An 18908-nucleotide genomic window follows, 5' to 3' on the forward strand; every position below is an offset into this window, starting at 1 on the left:
CCAGGTGTGGTAGTACTCTCCTGTAGTCCCAGCTACTCAGGAGGCTGAGGCAGGAGAATGGCGTGAACCCGGGAGGCGGAGCTTGCAGTGAGTTGAGATCCGGCCACTGCACTCCAGCCTGGGTGACAGAGTGAGACTCTGTCTCAGAAAAAAAAAAAGGTCACAAGGCAAACAATAAAGTATGGCCCATCGAAAGGAAAAAAATGAACTGTCAGAATCTGTCTCTGACTAAGACCATGTGACAGATCTGTTAGGCAGCGACTAAAACAACTGTCTTAAAGATGCCCAGAGAACTAAAGGAAGAGACAGGGAGACCGTCAAGAAAACAACGTATGGATAAAAAGAAAACCTAAAGGGAAACCAAAAATAAATTCTGGAGATGAAAAATATGCTAGAGTGATTCAAAGGCAGATTTGAACAGGTAGAGGAAAGAATCAGTGAATCCAAAGATAGGACAGTGGAAATTTTTGAGTCTGAGGAGCAGAAAAACAGAAGAAAAATAAACAGAGACGGAGGGACCTTGGGGACACTCAAATGGAGCAACATACACACTGTGGGAGTCTGAGAGGGAGAAGAGATAGAGAATGGGTCAGAGAGAATATTTCAAGCAGTGATGACTGAAAACTTCCCAAATTTGGTGAAATGCGAATATAAACATGCAAGAAGCTCAACAAACTGAAAGTAGGATGAACTCAAAGAGACCCACACCGAGATATAATCAAACTGTAGAAAGTCAAAGACAGAATCTTGAAAACAGCAAGAGAGTGACTCATCACATACAAGGGATCCTCAGTAAGTTTGTCAGCAGATACCTCATCAGAAACTTTGGAGGCCAGAAGGCAGTGGGCTGATACATTCAAAGTGCTAAAAGAAAACTGTTGGCTGGGCCTGGTGGCTCGCACCTGTAATCCCAGACTTTGGGAGGCTGAGGCGGGTGCATTACCTGAGGTTTGAAGTTCGAGTCCAGCCTGACCAACATGGTGAAACCCCGTCTCTACTAAAAATACAAAAATTAGCCAGGTGTGGTGGCGCGTGCCTATAATCCCAGCTACTTGGGAGACTGAGGCAGGAGAAACACTTGAACCCAGGAGGGGAGGTTGCAGTGAGCCAACATCATGCTATTGTATTCCAGCCTGGGCAACAACAATGAAAGTCTGTCTCAAAATTAAAAAAAAAAAAAAAAACCAGGGTCTTGAGGAGATATTTGTACACCCATGTTCATAGCAGCATTATTCACACTAACTGAAATTGTGGAATCAACCACAGTATCCATTGACAGATAAATGGACAGAGGAATGAAATGTGGTATACACATACAATGGAATATTTAGCCTTAAAAAGTAAGGAAATTCGGCCAGGCGCAGTGGCTCATGCCTGTAATCCCACCACTTTGGGAAGCTGAGGTGGGTGGATCACAAGGTCAGGAGTTAAAGACCAGCCTGGCCAACATGATGAAACTCCATCTCTACTAAAATACAAAAATTAGCCGAACGTGGTGGTGAGCACCTGTAATCCCAGCTACTCGGGAGGCTGAGGCAGGAGAATCACTTGAACCTGAGAGGCAGAGGTTGCAGTGAGCTGAGATCGTGCCATTGCACTCTAGCCTGGGCAATAGAGTGAGACTCCGTCTCAAAATAAATAAATAAATAAATAAAAAACAAGTAAAGAAATTCATACAGAAGCTATAATATGGATGAATTTTGAGGACATTATACTTAGTAAAATAAGCCAGTGGCAAAAATGTAAATACTGTAAGATTCACTTACATGGGGTACTTAGAGTAGTCAAAATCATCAAGACAGAAAGTAGAGTGGTGGCAGCCAGGGGCTGGGAGAGGGAATGGGGAATTGTTTGATGGGCACAGTGCTTCAGTTTTGAATTGTGGAGATGGATGGCAGTGATGGTTGTATGGTATGAATGTACTTACTACCACTGAACTGTACACTTAAAAATGGTTAAGATGGGCATGGCACAGTGGCTCACACCTGTAATCCCAGCACTTTGGGAGGCTGAGGTGGGCGGATCACCTGAGGTCAGGAGTTCAAGACCAGCCTGACCAACATGGTGAAACCCTGTCTCTACTAAAAATACAAAATTAGCTGGGTGTGGTGGCGCATGCCTGTAATCTCAGTTACTCGAGAGACTGAGGCAGGAGAATTGCTTGAACCCGGGAGGCGGAGGTTGTGGTGAGCTGAGACTGTGCGATTGCACTCCAGCCCGGGCAACAAGAGCAAAAATAAAAAAAATGGTTAAGATGTCAAGTTCTTGGATCTATAGAAAAAAAAATGGTTAAGATGGTAAGTTCTTGGGTTTGTAGAAAAAAATGGTTAAGATGGCAAATCTTCGGTATATTTTATCACAGTAAAAATTGGGAAAAAAGAATCTGTGAGGTTCGTATACCTGTTACTTCAGTTAAAACTTTTGCTTTCCTGCTTATATTAGCAAATATTATGTTTATAGCCCTTAATAAATATTTTTGGAAGACGAGATTAATTGGATGAGCAGATAAGTGTGTCTTAGGTTTTGGAAGAAATCTTTATATTTTACAGAATATATAAGACAGAGTCTCTATAGTTAATACCTTCTTGGGCCCATGCCTGTAGAGAGAGTTCTCACTGAGAGCTTAGCAGGGCGTTTCCTGTGGAAACCCTCTGTGTTGTGTGCCAGTCATGCTGGTTGACTTGTGTTGGCAAATCGTGAAGCACAGCAGAGTGTATATTCTGTGTCTGTGTTTGTGTGTTTATATCTTTTACTTACACATTGTATAATCTCTAAAGAAAACCCAGGTAAATTAAGGCCATCTCCATGTAATGTATGAGTCTTTCTTGGAATTTGGAAAAAAAAATATTAAATATCAGTATCACTATAACCTGTTTTTATCCTTTTCTGTTATACTTTAGGACCTAAAGTGATCCAGACTTCTGTGGCTAATTTTTCACTAAATAATAGCAAAAAGGTAAGACTGGGTCTGAGTGGCAGCTGGGTGGTGGGGTACAGTATAAACCTCAGGTCACTGAGAAATTGTTCTGCTTAGAGTCTTTAAGGTAGCCTGCCCTTGCCTTGGCTTCTTAGGCAGCACACATTTCGTCTTCCATTGTCAGCTGCTGGCCTCTGGGTTCTTGTTTGCTGAAGTCGCCATTTCTGCTGTAACAAACATCTCAGTACTTAGGAAGATGGTGGTATTACCTCTTAGGGAGCAGTTGTTCATTTCCAAAGAGTGGTTAACTCATCCTGATTCCTTGCCTCTGTAAGTCCTATCAGATTGTAATTTTTAATAATGATACCACTTAGGTGTCTCATCTTTCTCATATTTGCCCAGGTTAAGAATTGGCCTCTGTCAGGTTTCTGATAGTACAGTTCTTTCTAATGATTACTTTGTATTCCTTGTGTGAACTCAGTTTAAATGAAAAATCCTTTAAAAAAATACACCTTAACTTGGCCGGGCAAGGTGGCTCATGCCTGTAATCCCAGCACTTTGGGAGGCTGAGGCGGGCAGATCACCAGGTCAGGAGATGGAGACCATCCTGGCTAACACGGTGAAACCCCATCTCCACTAAAAATACAAAAAAATTAGCTGGGCGTGGTGACGGGCACTTGTAGTCCCAGCTACTCAGGAGGCTGAAGCAGGAGAATTGGTTGAACCTGGGAGGCGGAGCTTGCAGTCAGCCAAGATTGTGCCATTGCACTCCAGCCTGGGTGACAGAGTGAGACTCCATCTCAAAAAAAAAAAGCCTTAACTTTTACCACCTTTGGAGAAAACAGAGGTTCTTTCAATTGGAAAATTTTGGTTTCCTTGAATAAATGCTAACTTGTGAGAGCCTGGACAAGTAAACCTTTTTTTGTGTGTGAAATATAACTTTATCTATAAACTGAACACAGTTGCCCTGCATCTTTGAGGCACCATGATATGTATAGTTTAAATCTGATTGTATGACCCCAAATCCCCCTTCCCTCTGTTCTCACACTTCCCTGCTAGTTTTCTACCCTTACAATTTTGCAAAAAGGCAAAAGAAGAAAAAGTACTAAAACTTACACCGTTTGAGTCTTCTCTTTGCTACTGCTAGTTTGAAAGGGCCCTCTGCATCGTCTGTCTTCACATTTCCTTTGCATTGCTTTATTTTCTTTCACTGTTGACCTGATGATCTGATTTGAAGAGGTGCTGCTATGGACTTTCCTGGTAGTAGTTCATCTTTTACAGTTTCAGTCTCTCAGGGTGTGAGTCTTTTTTTGACACTGAACACAGCAGCCGTTCCACTGAACTGACTTGCTTCCAAGAGACCATCCTCACTTCACTAAGACAGTAGCTCATTCCTGGAGAGATTTTCTGCCTTGATGGTTTTTAGGCAAGTCTTTAGTCTTAGGGATTTTTATTGAGACCCTGATAGAAGTATTAAGACCCAAAAACAAATTCATTTAAGACTAGCCTGGGCAACATAGGGAGATTGTCTCTACAACAAATTTAAAAATAAGCTGGGTGTGGTGGGGCATACCTGTTGTCCCAGCTACTTAGGAGGCTGAGGTGGGAGGACCGCTTGATCCTGAGAGCCTGAGGCTGCAGTAAGCCGTGATTGCACCACTGCACTCCAGCCCTGGGTGACAGAGCACCACCCTGTCTCAGAAAAATAAAAAATAAAAAAAACACATTCACCTCCAAAGACGATGCATTCAAATAACGCTTTTCTTTGGAACCATGGGTGGGCTGCTTCAGTGAATCTCTCTGTGGTCGACTGTTACTAAACACCAATATTACGTCTTTCAAAAGATACTGCAGAAGAATCATTGACAACATTCGTCACCTCTAATTTTTCTCCCCAGGGGTGTTAAGACTTTCTTTCAGAAATATAAAAATAGCAGACATCAAAGAGCAATTTGCCTGGCATATGAATACTAAAGAAATGATTCTTGGCTGGGTGCGGTGGCTCACGCTTGTAATCCCAGCACTTTGGGAGGCCAAGGTGGGCTGATCACGAGGTCAGGAGTTCAAGACCAGTCTGATTCACAGACAGTGAAACTCCTTCTCTACTAAAAATACAAAAATTAGCTGGGTGTGGTGGCAGGTGCCTATAATCCCTGCTATTTGGGAGGCTGAGGCAGGAGAATCACTTGAACCTGGGAGGCAGAGGTTGCAGTGAGCCGAGATCACATCCCTGCTCTCCAGCCTGGGCAACAGAGCTAGATTCCCATCTCAAAAAATAATAATTCTTGAGATATGTTATCTTGTAACTATGAAAGCGTTCCTTTGGTATTCTTTATTGTCTTATTACGTATCTCATTCTGCTCATTTTATTCTTTTTCCAAGATGGCTTTTTCCTTGGTATTTAAGTAAGTATGTTGTCCCCAAGGGTCCAAATGTGGAAAGAGGTTTCTGTGCGAGACAGACATGAATTGGAGCTGGAAGTTAGTCCTTTCTTCTTCTGGAAGGCAGAATGTCATTTATGTTGTTGAAAGGAAAACCTCATGGCCGGGTGCGATGGCTCACGCCTGTAACCTAGCATGTTGGGAGGCCAAGGAGGGCGGATCATGAGGTCAGGAGATCGAGACCATCCTGGCTAACATGGTGAAACCCCATCTCTACTAAAAATACAAAAAATTAGCTGGGCATGGTGGCCGGTGCCTGTAGTCCTGGCTACTCAGGAGGCTGAGGCAGGAGAATGGCCTGAACCCAGGAGGCAGAGCTTGCAGTGAGCCGAGATCGCATCACTGCACTGCAGCCTGGACGACAGAGCGAGACTCTGTCTCAAAAAAAAGAAAAAGGAAAACCTCACATGTTTCTGTTTCAGAGCTAACACTCAAGCCTTTTTTGCTAAAAGTAAAGTTTGTGTGTTAACATGATGAGGTATTTGGTAAACTCAATGAAAAGGTCACATGGATTACTTTGTTTTTTTTTCTTCAGCTAAAGCCAATTCAAATACTTTCAAATCCACTGTCTACATACAATCAGCAACTATGGCTGACATGTGTTGTTGAGTTGGATCAATCAAAAGGTATGGAGCTTGACATTTTGGGATGATTTTTCTTTGTACGAAGAAACATCGTATTTTAGATGTTGACTTCAGAATATTGGGACAAGTGCTCAAAGATAGATGTATGGGGATGTCCATTATTATAGCAACAAATTGGAAACGCCTTAAATGTCTTCCAGTGGGAGAGAAAGTTACGAGAGATACACATCCTCCGTAGAGTCCTGGTCAGCTTAGCTCAGTGGCTGCATGGTGTCGGCACTACAGCTGCCAGCCTTTTCCAGTGAGGATCTGGGAGAGGAGTAAGACCTGATGCCCTAAAGTAATGGTTCTGGCCCCCCAGGGACACTTGCCAATGTCTTGAGACAATTTTGTCACAAATGGAGAGGAGGAGGGAGTACTCCTTGCATCTAGTGGGTAGAGGGCAGAGATGTCGACACCTCCCCCCCACTTCCACAACAAGGAATTATCTGGCCCAAAATGTCAGTGATACAGAGGCTGAGAAACCCTCCCCTGATGCATCCATTGTTCAGGATGAGTTAGCATTTTCTGTTCTGTGGTTCACATGAGACACTGTGGTTGAGAAAGAATTTGAAAAGATAACCCCATGACCCCAGTAAATGAAGTGAAACAAATACATATTACAAAAAAATTATCCCCTCTTTGTACCATTTCAGAAAGCAAAAAATTCACATTACTAGGTATTCGTATGTCTAGAAAATGGTCTGGAAGGATAGACACAAAATATGAATTGTGATTATCTCTAGGTGGTGAAATTCTTAGTGTTTAATCCGTCTTTATATTTTGTTATGATTTTTTAAATGAGAATATAATTGGAAAAACCTGTAATTAGAAGAAATAAGAAATCTGTTTCTATTTTGGTATCGAATTTGTTAAGTTAAAATGTATGTGAGAAATTAAAATATAAGTTCATTAGCCGTGAAATAGTTACCCTTTTTTTGTGTGTGAAGTGGAAGTGAAACTGATGGATGTGAAGTGTAGGTTTTGACATAGACCCCCTGGGTGTTGGGTTGGAATCTAATGGAAAGGCTTTGTTTGCTGGGCAATTAAGAGATTTTCAAATGTGCTGAGGCCAGTGTGGCCTAAGGACCTTACGGGCTTTCTGTCTTTTCCTGGCTCCAAGGTCATTACAGAGCCAGGAAGGCACCTTCGTAGGTGTGATGTGCCTGGCATGGTCTCTGACACTGAATTTTTTTCTTTTGTAGAAACTTCCATTAAGACAAGCTTTCCCATGACTGTTAAAGTCGATGGTGTAGCTCAAGATGGAACCACGATGTACATTCATAACAAAGTTCACAACCGGACAAGGACCCTCACATGTACAGGGGTGAGTGTATGGGGCGAGCCCTACAGTCAGTCCTCAGGCTGCGTACACATTTAATTGTAGAAGATCGCATGGTAAGAGGCTTTGAGAAATTGTTCTTAAGTGAAAAAAATGGAGTCGTAGCAAAGATGGCCTGAGAAAACTTACTTATTTTTATAGGTGGATACCCTTGAAAATTCTTACAAACGTACACATGCATTCACACATCCATAGTGCATGCACACATGAGTGCCGGCCACCCTGAGCATACATGGTACTTGTTTTTACTGTGTGTGTGACCTACTGCCCAGTGTGTCCCTAATGAATGTTATGGGCTGCCACCTCATACGAACGTCTGCCACCGGCTGTGGTCACTCGTTTTTTGTTTTGTTTTGTTTTGTTTTGTTTTGTTTTGTTTTGTTTTGAGACAGGTTTTTGCTCTGTCACCCAGGCTGGAGTGCAGTGGCACAATCACAGCTCACTGCAGTCTCAAACTTCTGGGCTCAAGCAGTTCACCTGCCTTAACTTCCCAAGTATCTGGGACTACAAGCGTGTGCCACCAGGCCTAATTTTCCATGGTAACTCTTGACTGAGGCTTTGGGTTGTTCCCAGCCGTGTGATGCATGCCCTGATCTGACTGTGTGAAGACGAATACCTGGGCCTCTTGGGGGTCCGGGGCCTACCTTTTTGAGCATCTGCTTCAGAGTACAGTATGGCTGAGGGATAGGAAACCTGGGGTCCAGAGTGGGGAACGAGCCCTCACGTTTGATTTCATTGACACTGTATTCTATTCCGAGTCCAGAGAATCAGAACCAGATCCCTGCTATATAGCAAGGAGTCCACCTCAGACACAGCAGGTTATTGGCAGCGTGGAGAACTTGGAGAGCATCAAAACAGGGCAATGCATTTTCTTATAGGATTAGAAAATTAATGTCAGAAGCCGCATGGCAAGTAGTTTCTCTGCTAGGTGTCATGCCAGGTACCGTCCACTCACTGTCTCATTCGATCCTCTCAGCAGGTCCATGAAGTAGAAACTACTATTAGAGCCTGTTTTGTAGAAGAAGAAACTGAGGCTTAGAGAGGTCTAAATCATTGCCCAAGGTAACACAGATAATAAGTGGAGTGCCTAGGATTTAAACCTGTGCTCTTTTATTCTGAAGCTTGTGTCCTTGACCACCATGCATACTGCCTAGTTACTAGTGATACGTATACTGGCCCTGTTTTTCCTAGCAAGAAAGAATTCAAGGACTGGGCCCGGTGGCTCATGTGTATAATCCCAGCACTTTGGGAGGCCAAGGTGGGAGGATCATGTGGGACTGGCCTCTCATTCTGCATCCAGGGACTGAGTCAGCTTCCAAAGTGTATTTTCCCCATCTATAGAGTTGGGATCAAGCCTTCCTGCCTGCCTTAGGAAAGCAGTAAAGATCAAGGTGAACAACATATGTGAGTGTGCCTTATGTGTGCAGCATGAGGCATCCCTTTGTCCCCCATTGAGGCCTGTGTGCGGGAGGGGTGCGATCAGTACTGCTGAAGGGATAACAGGTGTGAGTGTCAGACAGGACCATGGCCCAAGAAGCTGCTCTCTTCCCATACGAGGGGCTGGCGGCCACTCGCGCCTGGAGAGCTTGATGACACCCATCTTGTTGTGCTGCCTCTCAGATTGAGGCTCAGTGGACCATTAGTCAGGGGTTACTTATTTGGAGCTGGTGAGACCCATCGTCCTGGTTTGCCTGCACTGAGTGGTTTCTCAGCACCTAGGACTTCCTGTTTTAAAATCGGAACAAGTGGGTTGCCCTACCTAAAGCCTTTGCTTAAGCAGGGCCAGGCTGCCAGGGTACTGGCTGGCCTGCACTTGCTTCTTGGATGTGCCCACCGTACTGTGCACCTTGAGAATGGCCCTTCAGTGCGTCTTCATGGTTTCCTCCCTCTTCATTGTTGGCCCTACCTCAGTTTATACTGTGTCACCCCTTAGGATTATCTTGCTTCTGTTCCCTGTCTACTCAGGTCTCTCTCTAACCCTACAAGGAACATTGCCCTGGCTTTAAAAAACATGGAATTTTTACATTGCAGAGATATTTACCATGCTCTTATATACTTTTTCTTTTTTTTTTCTTAAACAAGTCTTGCTATGTTGCCCAGGCTGGCTTTGAACTCCTGGGCTCAAGCAATCCTCCTGCTTCAGCCTCCCAAGTAGCTAGGATGACAGGTGTGCACCACCGTACCTGACTTGCTTTTTTTTTTTTTTTTTTGCTGTAAAGAAAAGCCATTGTCTGACGTAGGTAGCAAGGCTTTCCACACCTTGCAGGTGAGAAAGCTGTGGTACCATCATGTGATTTTCAGAGGTACATCATAGTCAGCAGCAGAACCGTGGTTTGAACTTGGGATGCCAGAATCTTTGGTGTAGTTTTTTTAAACTCATAAGTATATGCAGCCTGAGATATAGCTCTTTTGTTAATTAAAACATCCCTGAAAAGTGAGACAAATTCTTGAACTCGCAAGAGATGTTTGTCTACCCAGCAAAAATGTGTTTACAAATTTTAAGCCATCCCTTCCTGCACAGTCCTTAGCCACCCTTGCCTCTACGCCTCATCCTGTGACCCGACTGCCGGAGGGGAAAGGTGAAGTTAGTTTTGCTGAGAAGGTGGACCACACACTTGCCCAGAGGGCAGGCAGCAGATTCCAATGAGAGCTGATCAGGTGGAAAGGAAGCCTTGGCTTGCTTTTCCAATGTGATGAAAATAGCAGATGACCTGTGCTTCTGGCATAGGAGAGTGGGAGGTGGGCGCCTTTAGCCCCTTCGCAGGGCAGCCCCTCCTTGCGGAGCACTGTGGGCTTCGGTGCAGGCCCAGGGCTGCCAGTGGGCTGAAGTGTTTTGTGAGTTGAGATGGTGACCTTGGTGCTGCCTTCAGCCCCCTGCACACTCCGCTCCTCTTCTGCTTTCTCCCCGTTCCCTTAGGTCAGCACCCCACCGTGTTACCCAACTCCACTCCTCGTCCTCCTCCCTGACAGTTGTCCTCTTGTCTTTTTGTTTGTTTGTTTTTGAGATGGAGTTTTGCTCTTGTTGCCCAGGCCAGAGTGCAATGGTATAATCTTGGCCCACTGCAACCTCCGCCTCTCAGGTTCAAGGGATTCTCCTGCCTCAGCCTCCTGAGTAGCTAGGATTACAGACGCCTGCCACCACACCCAGCTGATTTTTGGTACTTTTAGTAGAGACGGGATTTCACTATGTTGGCCAGGCTGGCCTTGAACTCCTAGCCTCAAGTGATCCGCCTGCCTTGGCCTCCCAAAGTGCTGGGATTACAGGCATGAGCCACCACGCCTGGCCACCCTTTGTCTTTTTAAGGCTGCTGTGTAAAACCCACACCTGTTTTCTTACCTGACCTCAGACATTCGAGGCTTGACCAGTCATTGGAGTGATGCCCTGTTAGAAAGCCAGAGAACCACCCATTTGCTCTGGGCAGCAGCAGGATGGTGGAGAGCGATATTCCGAAAGGCAGGGCCAGGGCCAAGCTTGCTGGGGAGGAGTGGCCGGCTCTGTGTGCGTGGCCAGTGGGTGCACCTCTGTATCCCTGCATGAGGGTTTGTCCTCCCTGCCACTCTGGAAAGGGATAACAAAGCAGAGGAGACCTAGCTTTTAATTCTAAAGGACAAAAGGAAGGAGCTCTTGACAACAGTGCCGCACTTGCTGCTGTGCATGCAGCCTTTGCTTTGACTCGGAGTGGAGGATGGAGGGTGCAGGATGGAGAGGAAAGAGGGCTCCATGTACAGAGTGACAGGTTAAAAGGAGAGAAAGAAAAATATGTAATTCACTCTGTTTATTACTACAACAGTCGCAAAATTGGGCCAGGGAGGACAAATTAGGTCGCAGCGTCCGCGTTGACGTGTCTTAGCTTACGTTTCCCCTGTGTTCTAGTGTTACATATTTATGGAAATGTCAGGCTTGCATTGCACTGTTAACTTTCTTACACAGTGACTTATTTTCAGTCATCCAAAGTAGAAAAGATTCTAATTGGTGTAAATCATATATTATGTTTCCGAAAATACCCATTTGGTTCATTCTTTCTAGGAACTGTTTGGCTGGCATCTGACTTTCTCTGGGCTTTTGGAGAGTTCCCTGGAGACAATGAGTTCTGCTCATCTGCTGTTGAAATGTGTTACTTCATGGGTTATTTGGTGGGAGCGTGAGTCTTGCTTTCTTTAAAGGCAAATCTTCCTGTGTATTTGCAGAAATGTGCAGAGATTATTGTGGCTCACCTTGGCTACCTGAATTACACTCAGTATACGGTGATAGTGGGATTTGAACACCTGAAGCTCCCCATCAAGGGAATGAACTTCACAGTAAGTATACCAGCGGACTGCATGTTTCCATGGCTCATGTTCTAGTTCCCATTCTTTTGCTCAATGATTGAAATACATCTCAACATCTAAATAATGTTAATTTGGAAAGTGGAGGACATGTAAAGTTTTTAAAAATTATAGGAAAACTACAGTTTTTTAAGTATATGGAACCAACAATAGTTTCAATAGCATAGAGACAGGGCAAACCTTAGGTGTCTTGAGATTTAGAAAAGAGAGTGTATGGTGTGTTCAGCTGCAAGGCAGTGAAGGGGTTAGCAGGTACACCCTCCTGCAGACGCAGCACCCCCTTCTCTGGCCCCTGTGAGTGGTTGTCAGTCTCTGCCTGAACTGCCGGTGAGTGGGAGGCACTGTTCTAATTGTTACACTGTCCTTTCTTGTGTCCAGCTGAAATCTCCCCTTTCCACTCATTAGGAGTCAGTAGAACCAGCGTAGTGACGAGTGGGGATTTGGACTGGACGGTGAGCTGGGTTTCTCGCCCTACCTCCATCATTGACCATGCGATTTTGTTGAGCCTCAGTTTTCTTATGTGCAAAATAGCTGCCTCATAGAGCTGTGAATATTAAATGGAGGTACTAATGGATACCTTCAAAAAAAAAAAAAAAAAACAGCTTTATCAAAGTAGAAAGTTTGCCCTTTTAGTGAAAGCACACATTCAGTGGTTGGTTGTTTGTTTGTTGTTTTGAGATGGAGTCTCACTCTGTCACCAGGCTGGAGTGCAGTGGCTGCGATCTTGGCTCACTGCAACCTCTGCCTCCCGGGTTCAAGCAGTTCTCCTGCCTCAGCCTCCCAAGTAGCTGGGATTACAAGTGCGTGCCACCATGCCCAGCTAATTTTTGTATTTTTAGTAGAGACGGAGTTTCACCATGTTGGCCAGGATGGTCTCAATCTCCTGACCTGGTGATCTGCCCGCCTTGGCCTCCCAAAGTGCTGGAATTACAGGCCTGAGCCACCGCGTCCGGCCCATTCAGTGGTTTTTAGCACAGTCACAGAGTTGTCCAGTCATTCTGGTTCCAGAACATTTTCATTGCCTCTTAAAGAAACCTGTTAGTAGTCATTTCCCATTCCCTCCCCACAGTCCTTGGCAATCACTAACGTTTTCTCTGTCCCCATGGATTTGCCTGGTCTGGACATTTCACGTGAATGGAATCACGCAACATGTGGTCTTTGGTGACTGGCTGCTTTCACTTAGTGAAAGTAATGATGTCTCAAGGTCCATCCAGGTTGTCGCGGGCTCAGTACTTCACTCCTTCATTTTGCTAAATGATATTTTGTTGTATTGCTAGACCACATTTTGTTGATCCGTTCATCAGTTGATGGGCATTTGAGTTGTTTCCCATTTTTTGGCTGGTGTGAATAATGCTGTTGTGAACTACACAAAATGAGTTTTCTCCTCTGTCTACCCTATAGCCCTTTGAAGGCGGCCGTCTCCTCCCCTCTGAAATTGTTCTTTTCTTTCACAATGTGCTAGGGATGTGACCTCTGCATCCCTCTGGCTCCAGGTTTCCTTCCTGAAGCTGCCCCAGTCCCCCGGCTGCAGTGGCAGGTGTTCCTGATGTGGAAGGAGCAGGTGGCCCTGGGTTGTGCTGCTGGGACACCTGAGCTGGCTCTCTCTCACTAGTGGCCTCTTCCTTTCCGCCCTTTGCCTCAGCCAGCCTTTCCAGATCTTTTGGATCTGAATCTGGGATCTGGTCTTTGCAGTCTGAATGATCTCCTGGATCTTTGTCCTCAGAGAATCTGATTAGTATTCTGCTTGTGTCCTCCGGTTCATGGTGCCGGGGGGGATCCCAGATGGGGTCTGAGGCAGGTGCACTGAGCTTAGGCATACTTTGATGTAGTCCTTTGCTAACCATCTGTGCTTTAGACTTGGCTATTTCAGAATCATTCTGATTCAATAGTGCAGACAAACAAGGGACCTCTCCCTTCCATCATCTTCTTTATTAGAACATCATCTCCTACAAGCCTTTTATGGTTCTCAGCACCTTTCTCCAGAGGCTGTAGTTCATCCTGACCCTATTCCATGGGTGTGGGCCACTGTTTTCTTTGTCTTTGTGGTTTTTGTCCTTCCATCTTTTGTATCTGTTTATTTCCTCTTAAAGTTGTTCCTGAAGAATTTGGTACATATCTTAGGTAAACTAGGTACATGCCATTCTGCCATTGCTGATGGAAGGCAAGTGATACAATGTTGTTGTGGGGCTCAAAAAGGAATGGGTTCAAAAGACGTTACCGTGGGAACCACTCACCTTGAATTACAGCACAGCCAGAGCCTCATTTCTGGTGGCACTCTTCAGCATCTGGAAAGACAGTCCTTAAGACCCTTGGGGATTTGTTAGGGATGTCACCAAAGATTTTTCTGCATTTTTGTACATTTCATTTCCCTAGCAGCCAGCATAGCACCCAGTAGCTGCTAGGCTTGCAATAGATATGTATTGGTTGAATGAAAGAACAGCAATACAGCACCTTACAAATTCAGAAATTCACATGGCAACAGACTTCTGAAGTTACGTTCATCCTTGCTATAAAGCAAAGATTAGAGAGTTTAAGAATGAATGCCCTTTATTTTTTATTTTTATTTTTTTTGAGACGGAGTCTCGCTCTGTCACCCAGGCTGGAGTTCAGTGGCATGATCTCGGCTCACTACAACCTCCACCTCCCGGGGTTCACGCCATTCTCCTGCCTCAGCCTCCCGGGTAGCTGGGACTACAGGCGCCTGCCACCACGCCCAGCTAATTTTTTGTATTTTAGTAGAGACGGGGTTTCACCGTGTTAGCCAGGATGGTCTCGATCTCCTGACCTCGTGATCCGCCTGCCTCGGCCTCCCAAAGTGCTGGGATTACAGGTGTGAGCCACTGCGCCCGGCCATGAATGCCTTTTTTTAACCAATCAATCTTCATAGTTTGGGCTGGGAGCAGTAGCTTATGCCTGTAATCCCAGCACTTTGGAAACTCGATGCAGGAGGCTTGCTTGAGCCCAAGAGTTGGAGACCAGCCTGGGCAACATAATGAGATCCCATCTTTGTTTTTTTGTTTTTGAGACGGAGTCTCACTGTGTCTCCCAGGCTGGAGTGCAGTGGCGCGATCTCAGCTCACTGTAACCTCTGCCTTCCAGGTTCAGGCAATTCTCCTGCCTTAGCTGTAATCCCTAGTAGCTGGGATTACAGCTACTAATAGCTGTAATAGTTCACCATGCCCTACTAATTTTCATATATTTAGTAGAGATGGGGATTTACCACGTTGACCAGGCTGGTTTCAAACTCCTGACCTCAGGTGATCGGCCTAGCTGAGACCACATCTCTAAACAAAATTTTAAAAGTTAGCCATGCGTAGTGCTGCATACCTGTAGTCCCAGCTGCTAGGGAGGCTTAGGTAGGAGGATCACTTGAACCTGGGAGTTTGAGGCTACAACGAACTGTAATCACACCACTGCACACTCCAGCCTGGGTGACAGAGTGAGACCCTTTCTCAAAAAAAAAAAACAATGCAAATATTAAAAGCAACAAATAAGATAACATGGTAGGCGAAATGCTGGACACAAGTTTTCTCATACACATGAAAGGGGGTGTAAACTGATTTAACTTTTGGAGTAATTTAGCAGCGTATAAAAGCTTCTACTTCCATGTTCTTTTTGACTTAGTAATTCTAATTCTAGAAATTGATACTAAGGAAGTAGAAACATACAGTGATTTATGTTCAAACCTATTCCTCAGAGTAAGAAGTTGGGAACAATCTGTATTTCAGCAGTAGATTTCTGGTTAAATAAATTAGTTCTGTAGCTACTAAAATAGTAAGTTAATAGGATAGCTAGCACAAACTATATATTGATTTAAGAAAACAAAAGCAGCTGGGTGCGGTGGCTCAAGCCTGTAATCCCAATACTTTGGGAGGCCGAGACGGGCGGATCACGAGGTCAGGAGATCGAGACCATCCTGGCTAACCCGGTGAAACCCCGTCTCTACTAAAAAAAAAAAAAAAAATACAAAAAACTAGCCGGGCGAGGTGGCGGGCGCCTGTAGTCCCAGCTACTCGGGAGGCTGAGGCAGGAGAATGGCGTGAACCCGGGAGGCGGAGCTTGCAGTGAGCTGAGATCTGGCCACTGCACTCCAGCCCGGGCGACAGAGCGAGACTCCGTCTCAAAAAAAAAAAAGAAAACAGAAGTGCATGAATTAGAAGTGTTTCTGTTATAGAAAACTAGATGTCTAGAAGGCTGTCTCTGGGTGGTGGGATTAATGTTTAATTTCTTCTGTGTTTTCCTTTATTTACCGTAATGGATGTTTATTATTTTTATTACCCGAAAAGAAAATTATTTGAAAACAAAACAAAAACTCCTGAGGCAACTGATATTTGAAGGGGGAAGTCCTGGGCATATGCCAGAATCCATCCGAGAACCTCAGGTGCTGGCAAGCCCTGAATGCTGCTTCTCCTGGTGTGACTCAGTATCCTCAGAGAATCACATAATCAGCGTTATGCTGGCAGCTTGTAGAGAGATGCACTAAGAAATTAGAGAACTGTATGCAAAGTGTTTCTATGTCTTTTATAAAATTATTGTTGAAGACATTGTGTTGTGAACTTTAAACCTCCAAAATTTTTTCCGCATTATTATTTTTTAGAGCAATTTTAGGTTCACAGCAAAATTGAGAGGAAGGTACAGAGAGTTCCTAAATGCTCTCTCCTCCCACACATGCACAACCCTCCCCCATTGTCAACATCTCGCACCAGAGTGGTACATTTGTTACAGTTAATGAACTCACATTGACACACCACTCAGAGCCCACAGTTTACATAAGGATTCCCTCTTGGTGTTGTACATTCTGTAAGATCCACTATTTATAGTACCATAGGGGTTCATTTCAGTGCCCTGAAAATCCTTTGTACTCTACCTATTCATCCCTCCCTCCTCCTCAGACCCTTGGCAGCCACCTGTCTTTTTACTGTTTCTATGGTTTTGCTTTATTTATGTTTTTTTTTTTTTTTTTTTTTTTTTTTTTTTTTTTTTTTTTGAGACAGTCTGTTGCCCAGGCTGGAGTGCAGTGGTGAGATCTTGGCTCACTGCATCCTCCGCCTCTCAGGTTCAAGTGATGCTCGTGCCTTAGCCTCCTGGGTAGCTGGGATTACAGGCGCATACCACTACGCCCAGCTAATTTTTGTATTTTTAGTAGAGACAGGTTTTTGCCATGTTGGCCAGGCTGGTCTCGAACTCCTGACCTCAGGTGATCCGCCTGCCTCGGCCTCCCAAAGTGCTGGGGATTACACACGTGAGCCACTGCGCCAGGCCATGGTTTTGCTTTTTCCAGAATGTCATCTAGTTGGAATCATATAGTATGTAATTTTTTCAGATTGACTTCTTTCACTAAGTTATATGCATTTTAAGTTTTTTCCATGGCTTGATTGCTCATTTCATCATGGAATAATTTCATTGTCTGGATGTACTGCAGCTTGTTTGTCCATTGGCTGAAGGACAACATCTTTGTTGCTTTTATGTTTTGACAGTTAGGAACATAGCTACTATAAACATCTGTATACAGGTGTTTGTGTGGACATAAGTTCTCAACTTTGTTTTTGTTGTTTTTTTGAAACGGAATTTCATTCTTGTTGCCCAGGCTGGAGTGCAATGGCACTCAGCTCACTGCAACTTCTGCCTCCTGGGTTCCAGCGATTCTCCTGCCTCAGCCTCCCAAGTAGCTGGGATTACAGGCACCTGCCACCGTGCCTGGTTAATTTTTGTATTTTTCGTAGAGACGAGGTTTCACCATGTTGACCAGGCTGGTCTCGAACTCCTGACCTCAGGTGATCCAGCCTCTCAAGGTGCTGGGATTACAGGCGTGCGCCACCTTGCCTGGCCCCTATGTTTTCAATTTCTTTGGGTAAATACCAAAAAGCAAAAACAGAATTTCTTTTGCTGTTTGTTATAATGCCTTTTATTAGAGAGTGAAAGCCATGGGATGCATTACATTTCTCTCTCGGTCCTGGCTGTCAGAAATTTCAGAAATCAGTTTTTTGCCGAATTGTACTAATTACTAACATCCTGGTATGGATTTCTGGTATAATTATCTGCATTCTTTCTTCACTATTTTGCCTTTTAAAACACTTTAAAAATTATTTCTATCTAATCTGGCTTTTTATTATAAGCTGCCTTCATTTCTTTTTGGAAGTAAACAAGTTATAATAAGTAGACACTAATGGTATTTTAGTGATGTTACTACACACCCACCAGAATGGCAGAAATAAGACAGAATATGCCGAAGCTGGCAAGGATGTGGGGCAGACGGAGCCCTTGCCCCTGCTGGGGAGCATGTAAACTGATACAGCAGAAATGCGTTATGTATGTTGACCAGAAGACATGCATTTAGATATTCACAGCAGCACAATTTTTAATAGCCAAACTGTAAACTGTATACTAGCAGCAAAATGAGTACATATATTCTGCTATATTTGCATAATGGAATACTATACAGCCAGGAGAATGAACTTTCACAGCTTCATGTAATGTCATGGAGGACTTTCTGAAGCAGAATGTTGAATGAAATAAGCCAAATGCAAAACAGTACAGAGCGTATGATTCCATTTATATAAATTACAAAAACAGGCAAAACTAACCGATGCTGTTCAGTCAAGGTTAGTGTACCTCTGGATAGGTTAGTGGCTGGAAGGAAGCATCAAGGGAGGGGCTCCTGGGGTACTGGCGATGTTCTGTGTCCTGGTCAGAGTACCATTACACAGGTGTGTTCAATTTGTGACGTTCATTGAACTGTAATTTAGGTTACCTGTCCAATTCTTTTTTTTTTTGGAGACGGAGTCTCGCTCTGTCCCCAGGCTGGAATGCAGTGGCGCGATCTCGGCTCACTGCAAGCTCCACCTCCCGGGTTCACGCCATTCTCCTGCCTCAGCCTCCCGAGTAGCTGGGACTACAGGCTCCCGCCACCGTGCTCAGCTAATTTTTTGTATTTTTAGTAGAGACCGGGTTTCACCATGTTAGCCAAGATGGTCTCGATCTCCTGACCTTGTGATCCACCCACCTCAGCCTCCCAAAGTGCTGGGATTACAGGTGTGAGCCACCGCGCCCGCCCAATACCTGTCCAATTCTTAATACACGTTACCTTCAGTAGGAACTTAATGGTATATGGTGTGCCTGACACATTGGAGCTGCTGCCAGTGTGGCTGCACATTTCCTGAGACAGCTCTTGCTTCTTCAGCAGTACCGTGTGTGGCTGGCCATACTGATGCAATTAACCTTTGAGAGTTTCTGTTGCTTTTGTTTTGTTTGGCGTTTCC

General features: G+C 44.6%; 1 protein-coding gene across 1 annotated transcript in view; it reads left to right on the top strand.

Moving 5' to 3' along the window:
* Positions 1–18908, top strand: part of TMEM181 (transmembrane protein 181) — a 101223-nt gene that overhangs the window by 43543 nt on the left and 38772 nt on the right. Inside the window, 4 exon segments of the mRNA XM_017889621.1 lie at positions 2901–2956; positions 5894–5984; positions 7187–7308; positions 11512–11622. Coding sequence (XP_017745110.1) covers positions 2901–2956; positions 5894–5984; positions 7187–7308; positions 11512–11622 — 380 coding nt within the window.

Source organism: Rhinopithecus bieti, unplaced genomic scaffold (genome assembly GCF_001698545.2).
Source record: "Rhinopithecus bieti isolate Rb0 unplaced genomic scaffold, ASM169854v2 scaffold_18548, whole genome shotgun sequence".
Lineage (NCBI taxonomy): Eukaryota > Metazoa > Chordata > Mammalia > Primates > Cercopithecidae > Rhinopithecus > Rhinopithecus bieti.